We start from the raw sequence: 26,910 nt of genomic DNA, 5'->3' as shown, positions 1-26,910 counted from the left end.
GGATGGCAGAAAAATTTGTCCTGAGCCAAGGTGCAAAGGAGAAATTAAGAACTGCTTTGCATGCAGAAGGTCTTGGGTTTGATCCCTGGCTTCTCCAAGTAGGGTTGAGCAGGACTCTGAGGAGCTGCCTGCTACAAGTCAGTGCAGACATTACTGAACTAGATAGGCCATTGGCCTGACTCTGGAAAAAGGAAGCTTCATATTTTTCTAACTGCTCTGTTTGTTTGACTCAGTATTCAGTTTCCAAAAATAGCTTTTAGTTAGGTTATTTGAGACTGAAACTTATATTCCAGGCATGGAGGGAACAGCCTTTCACTGTATATTGATCCCACCTGGTATTCAAAGGCATAATGTCTCCTAACACATAAGATCCTTTTAGCTCCTTAGCATCTCAATGCACATTAGCACTCAAATGACCAATACACAGATTTATTTATGTCTTTAATTTTCTGCAAATTTAGACTTGAGTGTTGGCACTACTTTCCCCGCTGTCATGCTGGTTCAATTAATTTAGCAGGTTTTTTTAAATTAACTGCCAAATTAGGTCTCTCTCTCACACACACACAAACACACATCATGCAGCTGTTTAAGAGGATTAATCATTTCTGCATCTGGCATTTGGGTCCAGATTTGGCCTGGCTTTCTCGGAACCCCGGGGGGCATTGAGCTGAGCTAGAAATGATGAGAGATTCTCACCGAATGCAAATATTATCCTGGCGTTTATACCCATCTGGTAGCCTGGAGTCAGGCAAGACTGGACATTTCATGAAGCTTCATGCTTTTCACATCTCACAACAGAGGTTAGGAGATTGCCTCAGCTGTAGGTGCTGGTTCAAAAACGAATGCAGTGCTTAGAAGCATTTTAGCTACACATGTTCCCCTTGGGAAATCTTTGCTTTAGCTTAAAAGGAAAGCAGTGTTCTGCCCAAGACCCTAAAGAAACTCTGTGGTGGTCCAAAAATAACTTTGTGCAGGTGTCAGCAAATTGTAAGAGCCCAGATACCTCAACACATGGAGAAGAAAGGATAGAAATATAGACTAGAATTAGTCAGTTTCACCCCTTTCCCTTCTGCCCACTCCAGAAGAACATTGCCTGGCCCCTTATTTGCCAGCCCATGTCTTTCCATTTTGCCGTCGTTGTTGACACATGACAGGTGATCAAATAAGTTTTCTTGAAGGTGAAGGGAGTAAGCGATGGTGGGGGACATCATCTCAGGTCCTACAACTTCGAGTAGCTTCCCAGAAGGTTTTGTTGCTGCAGATTGTCGTCGGCCGCCCCCCCCCCCTGTTTTCTGCTGGGATTTAATCACGCCTGCAAATTCAGGTTGCACAGTTGTAGTTGTTTGGGAGGCCTTGCACAAGAAGTGCACCAGGTTGGACATTTTGTGACCAGGAAACGGATGGGGAAATGCCTTGGGAAGTATAGACAGTGTTTGATGCAACTTCATCTAACCTCTCCACAAACAAATCGGAAGGAATGCTCATTGAAATAGCCCCCCATCATCTAATCTCCCTGAAAACAAATCAAGGCGCAGGCTCAATAAACAGTTTACCTGGAAGCACCCTGGGCTGACAAATAGGGGGCCAGGCAATGTTTTTCTGGAGTGGGCAGGTTTGGTCAAGTTGTTTCTTGCACCGGCCATAAGATCTGGCAATGGCCACTAATTTAGAGGACTTTTCGAAAGGGGGTCAGACCAAAAATACATGGGAAATGGATCATTCAATGGCTACTAGTCATGATGGCATCACCCAGGTTCAGATAATAATAATAATAATTTATTGTTTGTACCCCACCCATCTGGCTGAGTCTCCCCAGCCGCTCTGGGCGGCTCCCAATCAAGTATTAAAACAATACAAAAGCTTCCCTAAACAGAGCTGCCTCCAGATGTCTTTTAAATAATAATATTTAAAGGCTATCGCCTTTGATTGCTGCTTCTGGGCTCCTCACAGGCATCCATTTGGTCACTGGAAGAAGCAGGATGCTGAGCTAAATGGACCTTTAGTCTAATCAGTCTTCTTGCGTTCTTAAGTTCTCCCACACAAGCTCAGCTGAAAAGAATAGAGGTGGTGGGGTTGCTTTTGGGTGTTTCAGTCGTTTCAACATTGTGTGTTTGTTGCCCTGGGCTCCTTTGGGAGAAAAGGCAGAATAAATTTAAATAATAATAACAGTAATAGTAACAGTATTAGTTGTAGTGATTGTTGTTGTTGTTTGTTGTTAAGCTACTCTTCTCCTTATGGTTCCAGAGCAGATTACAACATTACAACATAATATTGAAAAGCAACTCAAAATTACAGAAATGAGGTTATCAATAATAACAACAACAATTTTTCAATTTAATTTCTATAGCACCCTTCATTCGAGGATCGCAGGGCAGCTTACAATATAAAAACGCAAAAAAACACATAACGTACCAGTAGCAAACGAAAACAACAAACCCCCGCCACACAGAGACACATTATTTATGAAATTATAAGACAACCAAATGCAGGTTGTAACCAAACAGAAATACACGAGCAAAAAGAACTATGTATCACAATGAAAATTTGATCTACGCAATAAATAAAACAGAGCAACAAGCACAACTGCAGCGACAAGCTCCCCCCCCCCGACCCCATTTCAATGAATGCTGAGCTTTGTGCCCTCAAAGGTGCCTTTTGGGATTGCGATCTGAATGATCTGCATTACGGCAGGATCTAATCTGCTTCTTAAAGATGTTTGCCCTCTTCCAAAGCTCTCTCATTTCTGTCTGGGTGCTGCTCCCCGTCACCACCACTATTCCAACAGGTGCAGGAGTGATACACACTCATTTCCAGCAACACATCTGCGGGGAACCACAGTGACGGAAAAGCAACTTTTTGCCCCTTTTTGCTACGGGGCACATCACAATTCTTCTCAGTGCAGAACTATAAGTCTTCTCCCTTCGCTTCCACCACGGTCCATGATAGAGTTCATGGTATGTAGGTGTGCATGCATTTGTTCCCTATATTCGTACTCTGCCTTATCAGTTAAGATCCCGCTGAGGCAGCTCCAGGCACGGTACCAGTTTTCTTTGGCATTTCAAAACGCTAGCAGGTGTGCCATACCTCTTGGGGCATGCTGGGCCTCTGGGCGCAGCTCTGCGTGTGCAGCACTGGCCGCTGTTGGTTTGGGATCACCCATCCTCCCTGGAGACATTTGTGTACTTCCATGCATATGCAGCATATATGTAGCATATTCATAGGTCTATTGCTCCCGTAGTCAATGGCATGTTTCATTAACAGCTTGTTCACCTGGTTTTCTACCCATTGTTTTCTGCAAGGGCTCGTGCCCTGATAATCCAGCGATGTATTAATGGGAGTGCACCCTAGTCGGATCCCATTCATCTCAATACAGTACTTACCCAGAGGCACATTCCCAGTCAATTGTACTGATGCTTTTTGCAATCTGCGGTGTGTTTCTACCATAGTGGTAGAATGCACATTTCTGCATGCAGGAAGGTCTCAGGTTCTACCAATGGCACATTCAGAAGACAGAAAAGGTAGATCTCCTCTAGAGATTCTGTAAAGGTGTAACTACGGTAGTCACAGCAGACAAACGCTGCACTGCAATATGATTCTTCAACATCAACTTTGTTGGACTGGTCATGTTGTGCGGATGCCTGATGATTGTCTTCCAAAGCAACTACTCTATTCCAGACTTTAAAATGGAAAGCGTAATGCTGGTGGTCAACAAAAGAGGTTGAAAGACTGTCTCAAGGCAAATCTAAAAAAAAATGTAGTATAAACACTGAGAACTGGGAAACACTGGCCTGCGAGCGCTCCAGTTGGAGAACAGGCTTTACCAAAGGTGTCATGGGCTTTGAAGACACTTGAACTCAGGACGCAAGGGAGAAACGTGCTAAGAGGAAGGCATGTTTCACAAATCCACACCGTGATCAACTCCCGCCCGGAAACCAATGTCCCCACTGTGGAAGGACGTGTGGATCCAGAATTGGCCTCCACAGTCACTTACGGACCCATTGTTAAAACCGTGTTTATGGAAGACAATCTAACTCGGCCAAGAGTGATCGCCGAAGAGAAGAGAAGAGAAGAGAAGAGCTATAAGTAGTGTGAAGAGGTCTACAGCAGCCTCCCATTGGTGTTGTTTGTCGATGCAAAGTTTTATTTACATGGTTGTTGTTTTCAAAATGCTATCTGCTGGATTCAGTGAGTTGTGCAAAAGCCAGCTGTAAAAGCACCCTGATCGTAATCTTGCAGCCTCCCAACTTTTTTCACCCTCCTCTCCTTGTCTCCACTACCTTGCCCTGCTTGTTGGGTTTTTCTTGTTGAGTCTTGCCCTGGATCGATCTGATGGGGGCAGTGGCAGAGGTTTTTGGTATGCAGGTATTGGGGGAGGGCTGTTAAGTCACCCAGGGACTTAGAATATTCTGCAGACCAACAAAGGGACAACTTGGTTCATACCTTTGCCACCAACCAGCTCTTGAGTCCATTGACAGGTGCTTCTGCTCCTTTCCACTGAAGCAGCCTTTTTCCAAACCAGCACCCTTCAGATGTTTTGAACTCTATTTTGCATCAGCTCTGGCATATGGGAGATGTAGTCCCAAACATCCAGAGGGCAACATTTTGCAGAAGACTGTTCTGAAGGTTAGAGCCTGGAATTTGAGTTGGGTCACCAACAGCAAGGCACCAGAGCAAACTGCAACAAAGACCATCACACCTACCTAATACTGTGTACCTTTTTGTGGCTTTGAATCGATCGAGTTAAGTTAATCAATCTCCTTTATTGGCATAGAAAAAGTGCATCGTATATATGGATCAGAACACAGCACAGTGAATGAAACATAGTAGCAGATACTTTAGGATGAAACAGTTCAGACATCGTGACGTACGAAAATGGCTCATAGGACCTCTGGTGACATAGTTTCATAGCCAATGGCATCTCCAGGAAACTCTGGTTTCTCTTCAGATCGAATTGATCATATATTGGAAGCCAATCTTGGCTGAAAAGCAGGATATGAATAAATGAAAATACATTAATGAAAACATTGTGGTCTAGTACACATGATACTTGAAACTTTGTTCTGTATGGGACAGATGCAGCTCAGATTTTCACCTAATCTGCTTCCCTCTATCATGTTATTATTTTTATTTTTATTCTGGGGTTTCCAAAACATTGCTCATGTTGTGTAAGGCTGTTGGGAAGTAGAGCCCGACAACAACTGGACAGGACTGGGCTGCAAGGATGATGTGAACTAACATTTTATACTGCTCTGATGATGTGGGGGAGGTTTGCATATACTTCTGTCAGTGCGCTATTCAGATTTTTATCCATTTCTTAATTTTAATGTGGTTTGAGAGCATTGAATGGTTAATTGCCATAAGTGTCACTGAGTGTCATTTCTGGGATGCAAAAACATTCTATGAATATCAATAAATTAGATCATATTTTCCCACCGAGGCTGGAGCAGTGAGTAGGGTGTTGGGTTATGTCCTTTGGCGAGCCAGATTCACACCCCTCCTTCTCCTTAAAACCCATTTGGGCAATTCCTTCGACAGCCGCTATAACCTCAGTGGAACTTACATAGCAGGTTTGTTGCATCAGTCCTGAAGATAAGAGTCGTGGAGCATTTTGTTCCCCAGAGTGTTCTGCCAAAGGGATAAATAGTAATTAGTTTGGCATCTCCCAATTAGGATGACCCATTTCATGTGTGAGAATGAGATTTCTTCAAAGGTGATAAAAGGCAGAGGTGGATTTAGGGCAGTGCAAACTCTACAGGGGCATTGGACACACACCCAAGGTGGGCACCTTCTCAAAGCCCGATAAGTGCTTGCCCAGCTTCCGGAAGAGGGCATGAGGACTCATGTCTCTTCTCAGAGTTGGGCAAGTGCATACCAAGTTTTGGGAAGGAGAAGGGGGGGCTCTAGGAGCCTTGTGGCTCATTCCCAAAGCCTGGTGCCTCACACAGGTTGGCATATTAACAAGGTCCATCCTTGTTAAAGGACCTCTGAAGATCTTGCACTGGAGGCTGGTGCATTGGAGCAAATGGGGTGCTGTTCCCACCAACCTCAGCACCCCTTCTGTGGGAGATGTGCAGAAAACTGTAACAATGCATATTCTTGCTAGTTAGCATGTGAAGGGGTTAAAGCCATAGAGTTGTATTGCTGATAGACAGACTCAGACCATAGAAATGTAATTGGTAAAGGCTCTGTGTGATTTCATTTCCCCTCCTCTCCTGGGAAGAAGAAGCAAAGAAATATTTCCTTTTCCTTCTCTTTTCCTCTCTCTCTTCAGCCAACCAGGCCTCTGCTTACTCCCGCATCAGGCACATGCCTGAAGCTGTTTTTGCTGTAAACACAAGTATTTGACCTGCATTTACTCTTAATGCTGCTCCTGCTAAGGATGAATGTTTAACTGTGAGCAAAGTTTTAAACTTACTTTTCAGTATTCAGCCTGTTTGTTTAATAAACAGGGTAACAAAAGGGGGAGATCAGCCCAATGGCAAAGTCTTGTCTTGTGCTTTCATTTAAATTGCCTAAAATGGGACTTAAGCTCTGCTCAGCCTTGTGCTTTTAAGTGCAAGCGTTAAGTTAATCCTTTTTGTATGTTAACCCACACATGTGGGTCTGTAGAGGGATAAAATATAGTTAATATCGTCCCTCATCTACCTAATAAAACCCACCACCACCTGCCTGCCTTCTTACTTGCAACGAGCCTAAGGGGTGGCCCTGTCAGCTTCCTCTTCCTCAATCTCACTGTTGCCCTTTTACAAATCAGCAGGGAGGAAGATGAGGCTGAAATGAGAATTAGAGTTGTCTCTGTCTGGTATTAGCTCTGGCGCCACCTACTGTTGGCCTCCCTGCATTCCACCCTGCCAGTTCTGATGGGCACCAGACACTACCGCACCTCAATGACAGGAGGCAAAATGAGAAGGGTCGCCCTGCCACCAGCCACGCTGGATCTGCCAAGCTCTCACCAGAAATCTCTCTGACATCTCACTGGAAATGGGCGTCCATGTCAGTGCTGCTTCTTCAGTGGAGGTGAAGGGACCCCTGACCATTTGGTCCAGTCGTGACTGACTCTGGGGTTGCGGCGCTCACCTCGGCCGAGGGAGCCGGCGTACAGCTTCTAGGTCGTGTGGCCAGCATGACAAAGCCGCATCTGGCGAACCAGAGCAGCACACAGAAACACCATTTACCTTCCCACTTGGAGTGGTACCCATGTGGTTGTTGGCTTGGTGGCTTCTGCTGCCCAAAGTGGCTTCTTCACCCTGCCTCATGGGGGGGGGCAGGCAGCCCTGCGCAGCCCTAAAAGCTTTTTTCTGGAAGGGTTTTTTATTTTTAATAAAAGCAAGCAAACAAGCAAGCAAATAGATAAATAAATGAGGTGCTTTAGATATCCAGGTCCTGAGCTTTATTAGATAAATGCAGCCTTTAGCTGAGGACCTATGGACTTATTCTTTTGTTAAAATAACAGTCTTGACTAATCTTATGCTCTCTCTCAATCTCTCTCCCTCCCTCCCTCCCCTCTCTTCCTTTTCATTTCATTTATAGGAAATGAACGGAATGGACTGGATTTCAGCAGACAGGTAAATTTCCTTCATGCTGATGCATAGTGACACATACCATTGCTTTGCTGGTATTTTGTTTTTTCATGTGACCCAAATCTCAAAGGAGCATGGGAGAGAGGCGAGATGTTAATTGTGTGCTTTACATCTGATTAGTACCTGTTCTCTATGTTCACAATACCGGCTTAAAATGCATTGCAGGGGTTGGACTCGATGACCGTTGGGGGTCACTTCCAACTCTGTTATTCTGTGGATCAAAGTATAGTGTGGATGTGGCCTTAGGCTTGATAGCACCCAAAGACCCTTCCAGCTCTTCAATCCCACGATTCCAAGCTTTCCACCCACAGAGAGCGAATGCTGGCCAAGCTTCGCTTCGCCATGTCTGGAGGGTAAACTAAGTTGATCCCAATCTCGGATTTTTTCCACCTGAGCATCTTTCAAGACGTGAGCAAGTTCATCAGACAGGAGTCTGGCTGGGATTCATCATCAATGAAGCTTTTGTTAACTTTCCTTTGAGTTGCCATCTCGGCATGTATCAATGCGTTGACTCATGAACATCTCGGAGATAAGCGGCTGTTTATTAGGAAACACACCTGCAAATGGCCATGACGCGTTTGACAGATGTCGTTAACAGGAAAGCATCTGCAAGAGATATTCTTGATAAAGCCCAGGGCTAAAGTAAACCAGCAGAAGGCCCATATGATTTATCTGTTGATGGGATGTGCCATTTCAGACTGCACGTGGGGGTTGAATGTTTCAGTAGTTCCTCCCAATGTTCCTTATAGATACAAAACTAGTATGCCAGTGGGATATTTCTAGGAGAGTGCTCCAGTGTCAAGGGTTAAGTCAAAGCCCAGTTACTATTTCTGCACAGGGTCCCTCTTTGTAGCATCTTAGAGCTGTCCAATCAGCATGAAGGGGGAGCTTTTGGGCCACAGCAAAGATCTGTTTTCACTCTTTGGAGCCAATCAAGGTGAAAGGAGATGAGTCAGCCACCCAGAGGATCGACTCCTAGGGTCACTCTGGAGAAGGAGTTGAAGTTGTTCTGCGTGCTCCAAAGCGAAGTATTTAAGAACACTGAATAGACATCAGTTTCAAGAGAACGGTATGCAAGTTCTGTTACGTACAATGGCACTTCACAGAAAACGTAACTTAAGTCACTACCTGCTAAAGCTATCCCAGTGTGTTCAACTCGCTGCTGGTACTGGGAACACTTGCAAAATGTACGAAGGCATGAGGAAAGCCTTTGGACGAAGAGTCAGGAAAACTGCACTGCTAGAAACCTTGTCTGGAGAGATCAACACAGACAACAGCAAGCAGTTGAAGCAATGAATAGAGCACTATCAAGAACTGTACTAGCGGGAAAAGATGGTCACTGACACAGCAGCTAGCAACGTCCAGACTCTGCGTGTCTGGGAAAGCAGGATGTCCCTCCTTCCCTTGATGAGAACACCATCAACTCCTAGGCATGTGGTAAAGACCAATATGAAGGTCTACCAGGCTTGCGTGTTGAGAGGTGAACAACTTATACCTGCCAGAAGCAATGCCTCAATGCCTTCCATATGTGCTGTATCGGGAAGATTTGGGGCATCACATGGCAGGACAGACTCTCAAACAAAGATAAGCTCTCCCAAGCCCATATTCCCAGCATGCTCACACTTCTGTCTCAGCAACATCTATGCTGGCTTGGTCATGTCCACATGGCACACATGTCCAAGATGGCAGGATCTCCAAGGACATGCTCTACAGCAGGCATCCCCAAACTGTGGCCCTCCAGATGTTTTGACCTACAACTCCCATAATCCCTAGCTAACAGGACCAGGGGTCAGGGATGATGGGAATTGTAGTCCAAAACATCTGGCGGGCCGAAGTTTGGGGGTGCCTGCTCTACAGTGAGCTGGCTTCAGGCACCAGGCCCATTGGCAGACCAACTCTACATTGCGATGTCTGACATTAACCTCAATATGTGGGAAGCCCTTGCAGATGACTGTATTTCCTGGAGACAGGCAGTCAGGTCGTACATCCACAGCAGTGACTAAAGGAGGAATGATCACTGGGAAGAAACGCCATGGTGCATCTGCATCAGCACAACTGGCCGCCTTCATCTGCCCCAGCTGCAACCAAACATGTCTCTCCTGTATTGGTCTGTACAGCCACAGCAGGCACTGCAATTCTCCAATAGTTTAACTTTAGCCCTGAAGGCACACTCTTTCGTTGTTTGCCGAGACAGACAGATGCCAACCGCAATGTAGAAATTGGAAAAACCAGGACTGTGGATAATGTGAAACTGAAATGGACAGATTTAATAGAATCACAGAATTGTAGTGTTGAAAGGGACCACAAGGGTCATTTAGTTCATTCCTTCCTTACCTGAGTGATTCTACATCAGGGACATACCTGGAATACCGCTGTGGGAATCAGTGTCCAGGAGTAAATCAGCAAAATATCCAGGAAAATCCATCTGTATGGCAAGCCATGACGGCAATGTCGTTGTAGCCAATTTTCTTTAAAACTAGCTCAAAAGGTGTTCTCTCTCTCTCTCTCTCTCTCTCTCTCTCTCTCTCTCTTTGCATTTTCCCAAAAAAGCTCAACAACTTTCGACAAAACTTTTTGAAATATGACATTCTTAGAAATTTTAGAAATTCTAGCGTTGTTAGAAATTTTAAATGGCAGCTCATAACTACTTACTGCTGCTGCCAGCAGCCCCCTCAAATCTGGCAGGGGGTATCCTGCGGGGGGGGGGAGGCACTGAGATGCCTGATCCAGGAGGGTCATTGGGGGAGAAAGTGAAAGATTTGTTGTTGTTGTTCTTCCTCTCCCCCCACAATGCTATAACTAGGGATCATCCAATGAAGCAGATTGTCAGTGGATTCAGGACATACTGGGGGGGGGGGAACACTGGTTCATCCAAGATGTATTACAGTGGTACCTCTGCTTACGAATAACTCTACTTACGAACGGAGCTCCGTCCGCCATCTTGATGCGGTTTAGATAGGATTTTTTCTACTTACGAATTTTTTCTCCCAATGCATTCCTATGGGATTCGACTTACATTTTTTTTCGACTTACAAATGTGCATTCGGAATGCATTAAATTCGTAAGTAGAGGTACCACTGTATTTATTTGCAGGATCTGTCACAAAGTGTGGCTATTGCCATTGCCTTAGAGAACCTTTGAAGCAGATTAGAGAAATTAGCACACACACACAAAAGGTTTGGTCTGCCAATGGCTACTATTGGCAGTGATGGCTATATGGAGTCCTGGTGCTGAGAGGCAGCGTACCCAGGAATACCTCTTGTTTCCGGGAAACAACAGAGGACAGCCACTGCCTTTGTGTCTGGTTTCCTGGAGATCTTTGACTTATGCCATTTCCACCCCACCTTTTCCTCTGAGGAGCTCATGGTGGCATATACGGTTCTCCTCTTCCTGGTTGAATCCCTACAACAACCCTGTGAGGTAGGTTAGTCCGAGAGGTGTTGCAATGCCATTTGTGGGCCTGTTTTCCATCATGCCATGTTCTGGGAAGGAAGGGTGAAGGGTGGAGGAAGGGCTGAGATCACCCTCGTTCTGCAAGCAGAGAGGAGGAAATCTAGCAAGCGGTTGCCTGACGCCTCGCTCTTCCGCATTGTCAGTCCTGGGAGTGAGTTGCAGATAGAAAGAGAGGCAGATCTGTCATTTGTCACAAAGGTTGAAAGGATGCACCACTTTTCTGGGAGATTCTTCCCAGCAGTCCTAAACGGATGGTGAAGAATTTGCATGCTGTAGAACCAAAAGAAAGGTGTGTCCATGGGGGGAGGAGAGAGAGAGAGGCAGGCCACTGCAGGTATCTGCTGCAACAGATGTAAATAAGTAGCAGTGCATTCTGTCCGGATGAAGGTGGTATAGATGTAAATGGGGAGATGTGATTTTTGAGTGTGGGAGCAGCCCATCAGGGCAGGGAACCAGGTGCTCAGCAAACTCTGTGTGAATGCTTTGTTTTTGTTTTTATTATTTTAATATAGTCTGAAACTCCCTGAGGGTTTGCTCCATTTGCCATTTTCATTTTGTGGAGCTGGGGCTAAGAACCAGGCTGCTTATGCCAGAGAGTCATCCTGCATTGTGCCAAATACATTCTCTGATGCTGTTTGCCAGCTGGTTGCCTGCAATTCCAGGGTTTGGCGGGGGCCCTGGGTGGCCTCAGCTGGGACCAAATCGAGAGCAGGGCATCTCCGGGCATCCGGGCTGGACTGTGGGTTTGAGGTGAACCAAGAGCTAGCAGTCAGGGCAGAAGTGCGTGTCAGAGCTGAAACAAAAGGCAGGACTGAGCAGCAAGCCGGAAATCAGGACAGAGGGATACTAGAACATCCCAGAGCTCAGGAAACCTTCTTACTGTCTGCTAGAATCCAGTTGTCAGTCAGGTTATTACAAGCCCTGAAGGTACTACACTGTCTAGGCAGGTGCTGTTACCTGCAGTTTGGTGGCTCATCACACATAAAACAGTTACACACAGAACCAAAGTGTTTTGGTCCAAACTTGACACCAAGTCAAGAGTTCTCCCCTGTAGTCAGTTTCTGGCACAGCTGCAGTTCGAGATGGAGAGTAGAGTTTTTGTGGAGGAGAAACTAAACAAGAGACATTGCACATATTTCTGTAAACCAAGAAAATCTTTAATAAAACAAACAAACAATTGCATTTTTTTAAAAAAAAGATGGCTATGCTCTGCCTCCACAGTCGGAGGCAGTAATGCTTCTGAATAACTTCAAAAGGGGAGAGCACTCCTGTATTTGGGCCCTGCCTGCAGGTTTCCTAAGGCATCTCATTGGCCACTGTGAGAACAGTGATGTCTGCAGGGTTGGGAGAGCTTGCGCTGTCAACACTGGGTGATGTGAACAGAAAAAAATTGCAATGCAGTGCCTCCTTTGAGCAAGATGGTGTGCTTGCTGCAGTTCTGCAAAAGAAAATGTCCATGTTCGGTCATTGGCACTGAGTTACATTTCCTGGAAATCTCTGCTTCTTCCTCTCTCCTTTTTAAGACCAAGCCCTCAGGACAGAAAAATGTATGTGTGAAAGGGCAAGAGCAAAGAAAGCTCGGAAAACTAAGAGATGGATGGATAAGATTATAAGTGGCTGGAAGCTTCAGTGCCCCAGTAGCTCCTTCCCTAAGGCTAGCAAAACCAGCATATATTATGCAAAATAGATAAAAATGCAGAACAAATGCATGCAAATTTGTGTCCTTTAAAGGAGACAAATTATGGACATCTTTCAGCAGCTGTTAGTCATGATGAGGTCTGGATGGAACTGACATTATCAGAGGTACCGTAGTGTACTTGGGAATAATAACAACAGCTGCTTCTGTGCTTCCAAAGGCATCTGATGGGTCACCATGGAAAACAGGAAGCTGGACTAGACTGAGTTTCCTTTAGATCCAGCAGGGCTTTTATAAAGTTGTATTCTCAAATGATGCAAATCGGTTACACTTCCATTACTTACATTGGTTGCAGACTCCTCTCCTCCTCCCGTCCTGTCTCAATCCCTTGGCGCAGAATTTGAATAGATAGCAGGACACTTAGCATGGGCGTACCCAGCATGGGGCAGGGGGGCAGCTGCCCCCCTAGAAGCAGGGCAGCTGGAGAGGACAGGCAGGGACGCTGCCTGCTGTGCTCCGCCTTAGCCTGCTTGGCTGAAGCGAAACGGCAGCAGCGGCAGCAAAGCTGCCTCCGTTGAAAAAAACCTGGACCTGGACCTGGGCTAACTTCAGCCCACACTCCTTCAAGTCACAGCGAGCACAACACAGAAAGTGCTGCCCCACAATGCTCCGCTGCACCTCATTTGCATACAGTCACCGCTGCCATTAAAGGAGCGGGCGAGGCAGGAGTGCAAGCACGCGTGGCTTCGTGTGCTGCCTTGCAAACGGCCCCCTTTTCTCTGGGGGGCATGGACGTTGACCCTGCCTCCTGTGGGGATCCTGGCCATGTCATTGCCAGCTAGCCAATCGGGTGGCTGGGGGGCGTGGCTGGGGGCATGGCTGGTGTGCCCCCCCTAGCTTTGATCCTGGGTACGCCCATGGCACTTAGTTTGGTGATCAGGGTGGCCTGACTTCTTTCTCTGGCTGAGCCGAAAGTGGAGGCCCTCCAAACACAAAAAGGTTTTGTAAGGTAGAGCTGATACCATTCCTGTCTCCTGACATACATTTCCCAGCCTCCATTGCAAGGCCTCCTTTGAACCCCTTTGAAGGTGTTAAGTACTAAGCGTGTGTGCATTTAATTAATCTTCCCCAATACGAGCCAGCTGTGAGCCAACCGATTTTTAATTTGGTGAGCTCTGGGCTTGTTGCCCTCAGGGGCTTTTTGAGGCTTGTTTGCTTTTTGTCATCTCATCTTCTGTTGTGTTCCGTTGGCTGCTGCATCAGATCTCCCACTTCTTTCTTTCTTTCTTTCTGCCTGGTCCCAGTTTCACTCTGCCCTTCCAGGGCCTAGTCTCATAAGAACATCAGATGAGCCCTGATCCATCAGGCCATTGGCCTACCTATTCCAGAATCCTCTTTCCCACAGTAGCCAATCTGATCACTTCCAGAAGCTCAGAGAAAGGGTGGGAAGGCAACAGCCTTCCCTTACTGTTTGCTCATAAGAGCACAGCTGGAGCAGGCCAGAAGCCCATCTGCCCCAGTGTCCTGTTCTGCCAACTGGATGCTCCAATGGGAAGCCCTTGGGAAGGACATGCATCCCACCTGTATTACACAATAGGGTTGCCAGCTCGAGAACATCCAAGACCCTGACATTTCAAAGCCCACACCTGAGACCTGGTGATGGCCCCTGGTGATGGCACAGTGGCGTCCTTAAACATGACACATCCAGCATGTCAAAGAATCATAGAGTTGGAAGGTACCCCAAGGCTCATGCAATGCAAGAATCACAGCTAAGGAACCCCAGACAGGTGGCCATCCAAACTCTGCTTGAAAACCTCCAATGAAGGAAACTCCAGCACCTTCCAGGGTGGTCCATTCCACTGTCTGTCAGCTCATACTATCAGAAAGTACTTCCAGGTGTTTAGTTAGAATCTCCTTTCTTGTCATTTGAATCCATTGGTTCAGGTTCTATCCTCTGGAGCAATGGAAAGCAAACTTGCTCCACCTTCCATGTGACAGCCCTTGAGATATTTGAAGATGGCCATCGTATCACCTCTCGGTCTTCTCTTCTCCAGGGTAAACAGACCCAACTCCCCCAACAATTCCTCATAAGGCTTGATTTCTAGACCCTCAATGATCTTGGTTGCCCCCCTCTGCACACATTCTAGCTTGTCAATATCCTTCTTAAACTGTGGTGCCCAGTTTATTAAAAAAAAACACCTCAAAGTCTAAAAAATGAGCAAATGCATAATGGGTTGCAAATTAAGTTAGAAACCTTAGCTAAAGGGGATGTTTCCAGGTCCAAGGGAAGTGAGGGGATCATTCCTTCTCACCTGCTTAGGGAAGTTGGGTAGGGTAGATGCTCTTGCCCACCTGCATATTCAAGGAGAGAGGTATCAAAGGCCACTAGCCATGATGACTGTGCTTTCTTGGCAGGTGTCAGCTAAAAAAGAAAAGGGCCACAAAGTCCTGCTGGCTACAGTATCTAACTAGTCTAAATCCAGTTTGGATGGTGTCATTGTACTACATAGCCAGTTCATATTGGCTGTGTGACAACATCACAAAGCCAACTCAGAGTGAGGGCAGCATTCCATGGGTTTCTTCTGTGTAGAGCATCCGTTCCAGACTGCTTTGCAGGTCTCCTGAATTATCACCAAAACTGGGTGAGGCGAACTGTGTCATTCCACCTCAGCCTCAGTGTTTAACTATTGTTGGGCTATGGGAGTAACAAGTTGCTTTTCTCAGTAGTGTAGTTAAGGGGGGGGGGTCTGCACTGGATGGCAGCTTCCAGAGGGCAGTCCAACCACGACATGCAGGAGGTGTATGGCTTGCAGGGCGCCGCAGCCATCATCAGTGGGCCACCCTTAAGTGGGCCCAGCGCTGCCAGAAAAAGCAGGATGGGCACAGCGCTGGGAGGGCACCCAAGAGGGATGCCCCACCCCCATGGGGTGGCTCACCCCTGCCCCCATGGGCAACTTCACCCCACCCCCATGGGTGGCTCACCCTGCCCCCATGGGTGGCTACGCTGCTGGCCTTTTCTTACTCCTGATCTTTTGGGTTTTTATTTATGTTTTTATTTTACCGTCTGGTCGGTTGTGCATGTCAGTACATGCAGGGATGGTACTTGAAAAGCTATTATTATCCACGAGCAATGGTCATTGTATTACATCTCTACATAGGATGGCTTTTCCGGGGTTGGGGGGTGGACACACACACATAAGGTTATGTGTGCACATAAGAATTTGCACTCCCCACCTTGCCAGAGTTCCCCAGCGTAACTTTGATCAAGCGGCTTGGGCATTGCATCTCTTAAGCCACGCCAAATTGCCCTTCCGTTCTCTGAGCAGCTGCATAAGAACATATGATGAGCCTGCTGGATCAGGCCAGTGGCCCAGCTAGCCCAGTATTCCATTCTCACAGTGGCTGACCAGATAGATGCCTGGGGAAACCTGCAAGCTGGGCATGAGCCCAACAGCACTCTGCTCACCTGCCATTCCCGGTGACTGGCATTCAGAGGCAAGATGCAGGAGGCATCACAGTGGAGGCAGAAAGTAGACATCATGGCAAGGTAGAAATGATGTTTGCAGAAACCATGAATAACTGATGGGAGCAGGGTGGGTTCCATGTTTTCCCCCACCCCCCAGAAGAGCTGGATAAATTTTATCCCAAAGAGGCAGTGTTGTGTGCATGTTTGAATTGTGTCTTAGATTCCAATCTGTGCTGTGTCCATGAAGGATCTAGATTTATTGAGGCTGTTGCGCAGAGTGCAGGCTAGGGACAGAGGAGATGAATTAATTCAATTTTTTATTTTTATTTTTGAAATTTTATTTGCAATATTGATATTACATACATACAAAAAAAGAGAATAGAGTTATACAAATAATACAAATTACCTTAACTAACGTAGCAAAAAAATGAATAATAAAAAGAAAAATGCAAAAATATAAAAAGTAGGGAGGAGGGAAGAAAAAAGAGAAAAAATAAAAATATCAAAAGGAAAAGAAAAAAGAGAAGAAAAAATACTGATAATCTTATATCTTTGGTTGTCTGTAATCATTTTAAACTTTGTGGAGAGACAATTTGTTTACCTGTGGAGTTTTTAATCTCGACTAAGCCAATTGTAATTTGGGGAACCTACCTTCTTCATATAATTTATAAAGACAAAATTAACAGAAATAGTAAGAAGTCAATCAAGTGAAAAAATCAGGAGAGGTTTGGTTCAGATTTAAAGGGGAACTTCCCTCATCCGCACTTTGCAAAAGCAGTATGCAAAACGAAACACAGCCATCCTTCAAAACTTATACTTCTCTGAGTTTTGCGATGCTGTTCTCCAGCTAGAGATATGTACAAAAATGCATATAGCAAGGTAAAGTGTGCAGAAAAATCCATACAAGTCTTCAAAATTATATTAGGGGGGGGGGAAATACTGTACGGTACCAAAAAAAATGTGTCTATTAGGGAAAATTGCATAAAAGCATATGTATACTTGGAGCAATTTGCACTAAAACACTGATGGATTTTCAAGACAAACGGTTGTAGTTTTTTAAGAAATAAAATAAAATTGAGAACTGATGTAGAAATGTGGAGAACTGAACTTTAGACTGCTGTTGGTATTCGTCTGTTTTGGGAAACAGTGGAAGAGTGCGTCTTCAGGGATAAAGTCAAACTGTTGGAGAGTTACAGCACCTGCTATGGCTATAGTGACTGATACAGGAAGTACATGTTCTATATTACAGGTGGGTCAGATGAAGTCGTCTTGGTTTTGCTGCTACAGGTATACCATACGACAGTGAAAAATTCAGAGAAGCCGAAATTTACTGAGTCACACATCCTTAGCCCTGGGTAGGGATAGTTTGAGGGTCTAAAGCAGGCATCCCCAAACTTCGGCCCTCCAGATGTTTTGGACTACAATTCCCATCATCCCTGACCACTGGTCCTGTTAGCTAGGGATCATGGGAGTTGTAGGCCAAAACATCTGGAGGGCCGCAGTTTGGGGGTGCCTGGTCTAAAGGGACCCCTGACCATTAGGCCCAGTCTGGGTTTGCTGTGCTCATCTTGCGTTATTGGCCGAGGGAGCTGGCTTACAGCTTCCAGGTCATGTGGCCAGCATGACAAAGCTGCTTCTGGCGAACCAGAGCAGCGCACGGAAACGCCGTTTACCTTCCCGCACTTTGATGTGCTTTCGAACTGCTAGGTTGGCAGGAGCTGGGACCGAGCAACGGGAGCTCACCCTGTCACGGGGATTCGAACCGCCGACCTTCTGATCGGCAAGCCCTAGGCTTTGTGGTTTAACCCACAGCGCCACCCGCTGTCCCTAGTTTGAGGGCCTATCAGTTGCCAAATCATCCTTATCTAGTTCTTTGTTATTAATCTGCTGCTGAACCAGCATATCAGATATTTGCTGGATGCTAATAATCATGCTCACTTGCTCTGCCTGGTCAGTTCCCATATGTGGGCGTAAGACTGAATTTCCCATTGACCCAGAAGTGGGTTGTTTTTTTTAATGGCATGTGATTTCAGTGGCTAGCATGAGTCATCTCAAGATATTTTTCCCCCTCTGTCAACAAACCCCTTACCCCAAAAGTGTTTGCTTTCTGCTTGTGCATGAATTTCTGGAATGTGCAAGCTGATCAGAAGCGCAACTTCTCTGGTTTACCTCGGCATTTTGAATGAGAATTGGAAAAAGAAGCACCTGGCTGCTGGATCAGCCCTAGTAATGTGTACAAAAATGCATATACTAGGGTAAAATGTGCACAAAATTGCATATAAGTCATGAAAAGAACGTGCAAAACGAATTCTATTAAAGGGAAATTACCTGACCCAAAATGTGTACAGTATATTAGGGAAAATCTAGTCCAGCATCCTGCTCTCAAAGTGGCTAACAAGAGACCTCTCCTGGGAAGCCCACAAGCGAGAGGTGAGCCCAACAGCCCTCTCCCCACTTGTGATGCCCAGCAACCAACATTGAGAGGCATGCAGCCTCTGAAGTAGCAAGGAGGGAATGCTGAGTGTGCAGGAGAATGGGTGCCGCGTGGCCCAGATCCCACAAGTGGAGTGTGGGAGCTCTCCAGCAAACAGCCTAAGGGTGTGGGGTAGAGGGATGCCACAAAATAGCCGTTGCCATTTCCAAGAACTTTTTGGGAGAATTTCATCAGACCTCGAGACGTTAGGCAAGAGGAGCCGGCCTCCTGTTTATGAGAAGGACTTGTAAGTGAGACATTTGAGTTGGTTTGACAGGGCCAGAGGCATCTGAATATCTCCGCCCGCATCTCTGTCCCTCCCACCGGAGCCTTGCTGATGTGATGTTATTCATTCATCTCGTTCCTCTTGCGGCTCAGCCTCAGCACAGCTGCCTGTGTCTGCAGGATGTCTTCATGAAGCAGCTTTGTGCCAAAAGTTTATAGATCAGTTACAAAACAGAGGGTTGTTTTTTCTTCTTCTCGTGATCATTATTAGACGTAGTAGTCCTCCTAGTCTTTCCTTTGCCCTTATAGGTAAGGGAAAAGCTGGAGCGAGTAATTGCAGGCAGGTTGGGAGATGTTCCTTCTTCATCACTCTCCAGTCTTGTGAAATGTTTATGAAACACCTTCTCCAAACGGGTTATGCAAGTGAGCTTTGATCATTTTCCATCACCCACCATTTGTTGTTCAAGTTTTGTTTTGTTTTTGTTTTTGTTTAGTGGGGTGTTTTTTTCTCATTAGCCTTGAAACGAGATACCCACCGATTGTGTGCCAGGGTGACCTCGGAAACTGGATTAGGCTTCTGCAGAGCAACCAAACATGTGATCTGCTGTTGCCCATTCATTTCCCACAAAGACCATGTCACCTGTTGGGTTATAGATCCCAAAGTCAGATCTTTTAACAGGTGCTTTTGGGTCTGCGTACATGCAGGAGAATAATATTGGGGATGAAACTGACAAACTGGCGGCGCTGCTTTCAGATGCAGATGGTGGGTTCCAGATTTGAATCCACACAAAAAAGAGCTCCCTGCAAGCAGAAATCCAGCACAACAAAAAGAAAGGTTGTGATTAGCTGTGATCCTTGCATTGCAGTGGGGTCGAACGAGATTAGCCTTTGGGTCCCTTTTAACTGTACAGTTCTATGTTTCTATGATTCTAGGTTTTATCCCAGCAGCATACTGGGCATACTCATTGGGCTGATTTTCTACAGGCAATGAGTTTTTGGCATCCGAAAATATGCACTCTGAAGCATTACAAGCCCATTCTGCCAGTTTTCTGCATTAGTGACACACCCAGTTAGTTTCTCAGCTGCGGGGAGTGAATTTGAACCTGGTTCTTCCAAGTACTGGTCTAACTGCTGTACCATACTAGCTCTGTACTTAGAAACAGGATGAGGGGGCTAGAAAGGAGGAGCACATTTTTGGATGCGCCTTTATATAAAAATCTTCCTCCAAGTAAAAACAAAACAATGCATGTCTAAGACAATATTGTTATGAATTCGTGGGGTGCCTGGAATCCCCCTTCTAATTACTGGATGCCAGACACTATGGTACAATATAGGCCAAACCGGTATTTCCATGTCCAAGCCAGCATGAATGGCTGAGTTATTATTATTATTATTATTATTATTATTATTATTATTATTATTATTACCCCGCCCATCTGGCTGGGTTTCCCCAGCCACTCTGGGCAGCTTCCAACAAAATATTAAAATACAATAATATATTAAACATTAAAAGCTTCCCTAAACAGGGATGCCTTCAGATGTCTTCTAAAAGTCTGGTAGTTGTTTTTCTCTTTGACATCTAGTGGGGGGGGGCGTTCCACAGGGCGGGTGCCACTACCAAGAAGGCCCTCTGCCTGGTTCCCTGTAACTTAGCTTCTTGCAGCGAGGGAACCGCCAGAAGGCCCTCGGCACTGGACCTCAGTGTCCGGGCAGAAAGATGGAGGTGGAGACACTCCTTCAGATATACTGGACCGAGGCCGTTTAGGGCTTTAAAGGTCAGCACCAACACTTTGAATTGTGCTCAAAAACATACTGGGAGCCAATGTAGGTCTTTAAGCAAACGAAGACAGGATAGCAGGAGACAAAAGATAGAATTGCAGGAGGGAGGGGTAGGATTGGAGTAGGTGGTGATGCAAGTTGAAGGAGAGTTGGTTGCATTTGGCAAGTTGTTTGCAGGATGGAAAAAGGAGGGCCAGAGCATGAGCACCATGGGGGCTGGCAGTGTTGCGTCCAACATTGCAGCCACAAAAGAGACAGAACCTGCTTTGTGTACTACAATGCTCTGAACTCCTCCAGAGTTAAGGTTGTATTTCTGTGTATCATAAAGACACCACAGTCTCTGCTGTGCTTCATTTCCAAAGGAAAACATGAATCCTGTAACCCCTGGAATCTCTCACACGGCTGTACTCTGTGTTTCTGATCTGCCACTCCGTAAGACCAACTTGTTATAACCCATCTGGCTTTGGAAAATCTTTGCTTCCTGCACCTGCACATATTGCTTCCTTTTAAATGATTTATAGATCTGCATGTCTCCAGTTTGTCAGTGGGGGTGAATCTATTGACTACAAAGGCTGGGATATTCTTTTTACAAAGTTATCGTTTTAAAGTTGCTTTGCATATTGATTTGCAACCAAGGACTCCAGTCCTGACAATGTTCTCCAGTCTAAACGGAGGTGTCTAGTTAAAAAGGGGAAATGACAAAAAAAGGAATCACAGTAAAGGCCTACCATAAGGGTTTTTAACCAGTGTGCCATGGCACCCTGGGATGCCTTGAATGGTGGTGAGGGGTGTCGTGGGCAACACTGGCCTCTGTCCCTCTTTCCTTCCCTCCCTGCTTTGATGCCCTCTCGTGTCTCTGCCTCCCAGTGGCTTGCACAACTGTTTGTTGCAACAGCCCTGGCTACAAGCTCCCCGGGCGAATGGTACCTCTGGGGCTGGTTAGAGGGTGCTGGTTGGCAAGAGTTGAGGCAGGCTTGGAGTAAGCAAGCAAGCAAGCGGGCGAGGGAGCCCAGCCAGCCAGTCCACCAACCCTTCCTGTTGGGAATGGACAGGTAAGTAGGAGGCCAGGCAGGCAGGTGCTGCACTAGCTTTTCTTGTGCTTGTTGTGTGCAAAGCTTGCCTGGGAGCAGACTGCCCAGTGCTGAAGGGGAGCCTTTCCGCCAAGGCAAGGAGCTGGCCTCACGTTCACCTTTGGCCAGTCTCCGTTGGGCCACTAAGGCTGGGGGCATCCTCTTCCCAGGCCCCTGTGGAGCAATGGGAAGATGTACCTCTCTTTGGGGCAAGGGGACGGCAGCTCAGAGACTGGGGTGGCAGCAGCGGCTGCCTGGAGGACTCCCAAGGAGAGGAGGCTGAGGTGACTCTCCACAAGGGAGGGTGTTCAAAAAAGGGTGAGAGGCTGCCAGTTCTGCAGGCAAGGGGTGAAATCACTGGGCTCCTGAGCCACACAGGGGTGCCACGGAAAGAATGCAGTTGGTTAAGGAGCCAGGGACTCAAAAAGGTTGAAAACCTATGGCCTACCAGAATATACAGGCAGGAGGCAGCTTAGCAGATGAACAGAGGCAATCTTGAATGCACATCATTATATAGTAATGCCAGCCTTTGGCAAGATTGTAAGTGGGTGGGTGGGGGTGGATTCTGAAATTTGAAAATATCTTACTGCTTCGTCCTTTCTCATTTCTGAGAGCTTCTTTTTAGGAAACAGCTTAGCCCAAGGTAACCGGCAGATGACATCCTATCGGTTTACAGAATCTAAGATGAAGGGTTATCCAGTGTGCAATGAAACAAGAAAGGGGAAAAATTAACAACAATTAACACCCGAGTCAAAGATTCCCAAACAGATTAGCCGACATCAAGCAACTGTGAAAGTTTTTTATGGAAAGGGAAATGAAAAGAGAGGCAATTAGCTTAATAGCCACCCAAATTTTCATAATATTTTCTGTGGTTAATGAGCACAACTTGAGTGATGAGCTTGCAAAGTGCAAATTTTGCTTTCCTATGCGGGTAACAAACTCCGGTAGATGCTTCTGGCTTAGTTCACCTAAAACCAACCCCTCTGAGATGGGGAAACATGAGCCAAAGTTTTGCTACATGCCAAGCAGATATTCTTAAAACCACAACTCTGTAACTTGCACAATGGATCTTTCCTCCATACATGCACCTCACTGCCCCTTCCCAAATATTCCCATGAGTGTTGGGGGTGCAGAGTAGGAAGAGGTGATGGAGGGAGGGGTGTTCCCTTGTGTGTAAATTATTGCACTTAGCACTGCATTGAATACATTCGGATGTTAAAGGCAAAAGAGCCTTTTCCAGGACAGGAAGCAGTGGCCCTGTTAGCAACAGACTTATCCTCTTGCAGAAAATACTGCCGTGTGAGATTGGCACTGTAGAATCGTACCTTCTCCTGTTCCTGTTCACCTTGGTTTATTTGACTTTGGTGTTAAGTCAGACAAAGCCCCAGGAAGCTTAACAAGATCTGGAGCTTTGTTTCAGTAATCTGCATATGGATTTTCTTCTAGATCTGCATAGGCAATTTGAATATTGAGAAGGGGTGGGAAGATCAGCTCTGGATCCAGCCTTTTGTGGTTTGGTTGCATTTCTCATTGATAATAACTGGCAGCGATCAGCAAGACTTGGAAGGAAGACAGGAGAAAACCTCGAGAAACCAGCAGCAACTAGGAATGGGTGGTGGTGTTTTCCATGATGTTTGCATTTTAATTTTTTTTTAGCAAATTCTCAAATGTGTATGCAAACTGAAACACAGCTATCCTCTAAAATTCACACTTTTCCAAATTTTGCAGTGCAGTTCTCCAACCAATGGGTATGAAAAAAATCCACATTAAGGGAAAGGATGCATAAAAAGAGCATATGTTGGTGGAAATCGCATATGGAAAATGCATTCTAGTTGGAGAAATTATGACATTACTACATAACTGCATGTCGAAAGGTGTTTTTAGCACTAAAAAACAGAGAACTTTTCATGACAATAAAATGAAAAACTTCAGAATGCTGCAGGAATGCGGAGATCTGAAATCAATTGTTGGGAAAATAAGAAGCTGAAACTGGCAGGATCTGTCCATCCCTTAGTGCAGCTGAGGATCTCTTTCTCAGGTTGGTGGGCTCTGTTTTGCTATTTTAAGCCTGCCAGTTTATCATGAAAATTCTGAGAACAAGGGAGGGTGATGCTAAGCTGAAACGAAATGAAACAGCCCAAACTGGCAACCAGCTTGCAATACCAACCCTACCTCAAGTTCTCATGATGCTCATAGCTAGGTTGCAAGGGACACACCCCTTTTGGCTTGGACCGCTTCCAAACACTTCTGTTTTGGCAGCCGCTAAAAAATTGATCTCAGTTTGGAAATAACTTGCGTTTCTTCTGCACCCGGTGCCGACTGGGACCGTTCTGTTCATGGGCAACCGAGGGTATCATCCCAGTAGCCGACATTCTTCTCCCTACACCTGGTGACTGGTTTGGATTTGCCCTGGAGAGTTGGCTTTAGACAAGAAACACATGAAGCTTTGGGTGTTCTTTTGGATCTTCAGGAGCAGTGGCTACGAAGGAGGGCCTGCCACGCTTTTCTGAGTTTGGCTTTGAGCTCAGAAGGGACAAAGGGGTGAAAGGTATAACCTTTTTGCTTTTCCTTAGACTGCTGGGGGGTCCTAATTGCCATTTGAAACCCGGTCCAGATTGTTGGTGACTAGGGAAAGAGGGTGGTGGACAAAGGATCATGACTTATCCTTTGAAATGCACAACAACAAAGCACTCAGGAGAAGGGTTTGCAATGGCACCCTTGCTTTGACTGCAGAATAAGGGGGAAATATTCTCAGTCTTGTGGGTTGGTGTTGTAGTTCTCTCTGAAGACTCTCACATCCACTGCAAAAAGGAGAGGTGACTTGGTGCACTTTCCCTTTCTGTGTTTTATAATCTTTTACCCTTGGGCATTAAGATGCTTTTTAAATATAAATTTATGTATCTTCTTTTGCAAATAAAAATGTATTAATTAGGAGGAAATTGCACTAAAAAGCTGTTGAATTTCTCCCTTTTAAAAAAAAATATCACAAATTTCTGCAACATGCAGAGAACTAAATTGAAAATGAGAAAGTGGGAATCAGCAAAAACTAGGTGCCTAGAAGCCCGACATTTCCACCTGTTCCAAGGTGGCTATCAAAGATTTTAAAACAATACAAGATGGGAAAGCAAAGTTACATATGTATGTTTTTCAGGTAAAAGGTGATATTCAGAGACTCCTTCCAGGGTTTTCATCCTCAATGTTCCTTTGTGGCTCTGAACTAACTTTACAGAGAACAGTGCAATGTTGCTTCTTTTCTTTATGTGTCAATTAACTGAAGCCTATCCAATGTTTCAAGGACAGCATGTAACTGTCAATCATTATCTGTTCTCTCTTACACACATCCAATTTGTTAATTCCTACTTACTTTCTGCCTCTTTCATTCTTTCCCTTTTATTTGTTTTGGCCAAAAGTTTTTAACTTGACAAGAGCTTAAATTGAATATATTGCCTGACACCACAGGGAAAGTTTCCACAAACTATAATCTGCCTTTTCAGATGAAAACTAAAATACTTTGAAATTTGGCTCTAGATCAGAACATTGGTTTACCTGGAGAAATCGCGCATTAGAGGAGCCCAAAATATTCTCAAGAGGTGGAACGCATCTCGTTTTAATCCGATTGTAGCCAACAATGTTTGCAGTGTGCCTAATGTAAATATATTAACTCACCAAGCAATCCAAACCCTTCATGATTTATTTCATTAAGATTTGTCGGGAGTGTATGCAAACTAAAATAAAATCCTTTTACAACCTGGGTGGCTTTTTAAAAGGGCGTTAGACAACTTTCAGGAGCATAATTTTATTAATAGCTGACAGCTAAATGGAACCTCCATGTTCGTATGAAATCTACCTCCGAAGACCAGCTGCTGGGGGCAATAAGAGATAATAAGCATGCATTTTCCACTGGTGGCTGTAAAAATAAAAATGATGGATTAAATGATGGACCTTCAGTAAAACCCACCATTTCCTTTTCTTCGTTCTACTTACTAAAACCACCATGTTGCTAATTTCTTGGACATTTTACATTTCCCTTCTATAAAATGTCCAAGATACTAACAACATGGCTTGCATGAGACTGTGAAAATTCTGGAATTAGTAAGACAACAAATGTTTGCTTAGATGATGGACTTTTCGAGTTGATCCATTCGTTCTTCTTGTTGCCTTCCCATTGTTCAGTTCACTCAAAATATGCTATTCTTGCCTTAACTGTTCTATGGTGGGGGGGAAATCAAAGTTTTTTGAAAAACAAATGTGGTGAATGTGGGAAGGAATGATGGGCTCAGGGCACATTTTTAAAATCCCCCCCCCCCAAAAAAATGTAGCAATCACAAGTGGACAAAAGCAAACCGGGTTGGGGTGCTGATCTGCGGCTTGTGAAACTGTACTGTCGTGTTGTTGTTGTTTTAATTTTTATTTTTTTGCTTTGGGCAAACCGTTTGCGGTTCCAGTTTCACTCTGTTCTCTTGCCAGGTGAGTAAACGATGATTAGTCAGTATAATCATCAAAGACGGAGGGAAACCTGGTAGGATGCCTGGGCTCTGATGTTCGTTGTGCAAATCCTCTGAGAAATACCTTTTGGGGTGTTTCTTTTCTTTCCTCCTCTAAGCCTCCATCCAAACCCTGACAACTGCTCAAAATCTACTGGGAACTTTCCTGTTTATGTTTTTGCCTTTTCCCTTTTCTTCATCACCTTGATACCTTGATACTGCCTTGATACCAGTTTGTCTCGTTCAGTGTTGTCCACACTGGCAGGCAGCATTTCTCCAGGGTTTTAGGCAGGAGACCTTTCCAGACCTGCCTGGAGATGCTGGGTTTTGAACTCAGAACCTTCTGCATGCAAAGCAGATGCTTTGCCACTGAGCTATGGCCCTTCCAGGTACATGCCCCTGTGTCCTTTGTGTGGCACTGGTACACATTCCCTCCAACATTTCTCTGATGAAAATAGGGACATCTTATTCCATGATAATATTTTTTTTTATTAAAAAAAAATTATACCCCACCCATCTAACTGGGTTGCCCCAGCCACTCTGGGTGACTTCCAACATATAGAAAACCATAATAAAACATTAAATATTTAAAACTTCCCTATACAAGGCTGCGAGCCAGTGTGGTGCAGTGGTTAAGAGTGGTAGACTCGTAATCTGGTGAACCAGGTTCGCGTCTCTGCTCCTCCACATGCAGCTGCCTCACCTCACAGAGTGTTTGTTGTGGGGGAGGAAGGGAAAGGAGAA

General features: G+C 45.4%; 1 protein-coding gene across 2 annotated transcripts in view; it reads left to right on the top strand.

Moving 5' to 3' along the window:
- The window catches only part of POU2F3 (POU class 2 homeobox 3), a 96,927-nt gene that overhangs the window by 33,709 nt on the left and 36,308 nt on the right, over positions 1 to 26,910 (top strand). For both annotated transcript variants that reach the window (XM_035140187.2, XM_035140186.2), the window contains one exon: positions 7,531 to 7,565. In XM_035140187.2, the coding sequence (XP_034996078.1) occupies positions 7,531 to 7,565 (35 nt within the window). The remainder of the gene's footprint in view (positions 1 to 7,530; positions 7,566 to 26,910) is intronic.

The sequence above is a fragment of the Zootoca vivipara genome, chromosome 15, assembly GCF_963506605.1.
Source record: "Zootoca vivipara chromosome 15, rZooViv1.1, whole genome shotgun sequence".
Lineage (NCBI taxonomy): Eukaryota > Metazoa > Chordata > Lepidosauria > Squamata > Lacertidae > Zootoca > Zootoca vivipara.
The sequence above is the reverse complement of the archived record's forward strand: the minus strand, read 5'-3'. Positions and strand labels throughout refer to the sequence as shown.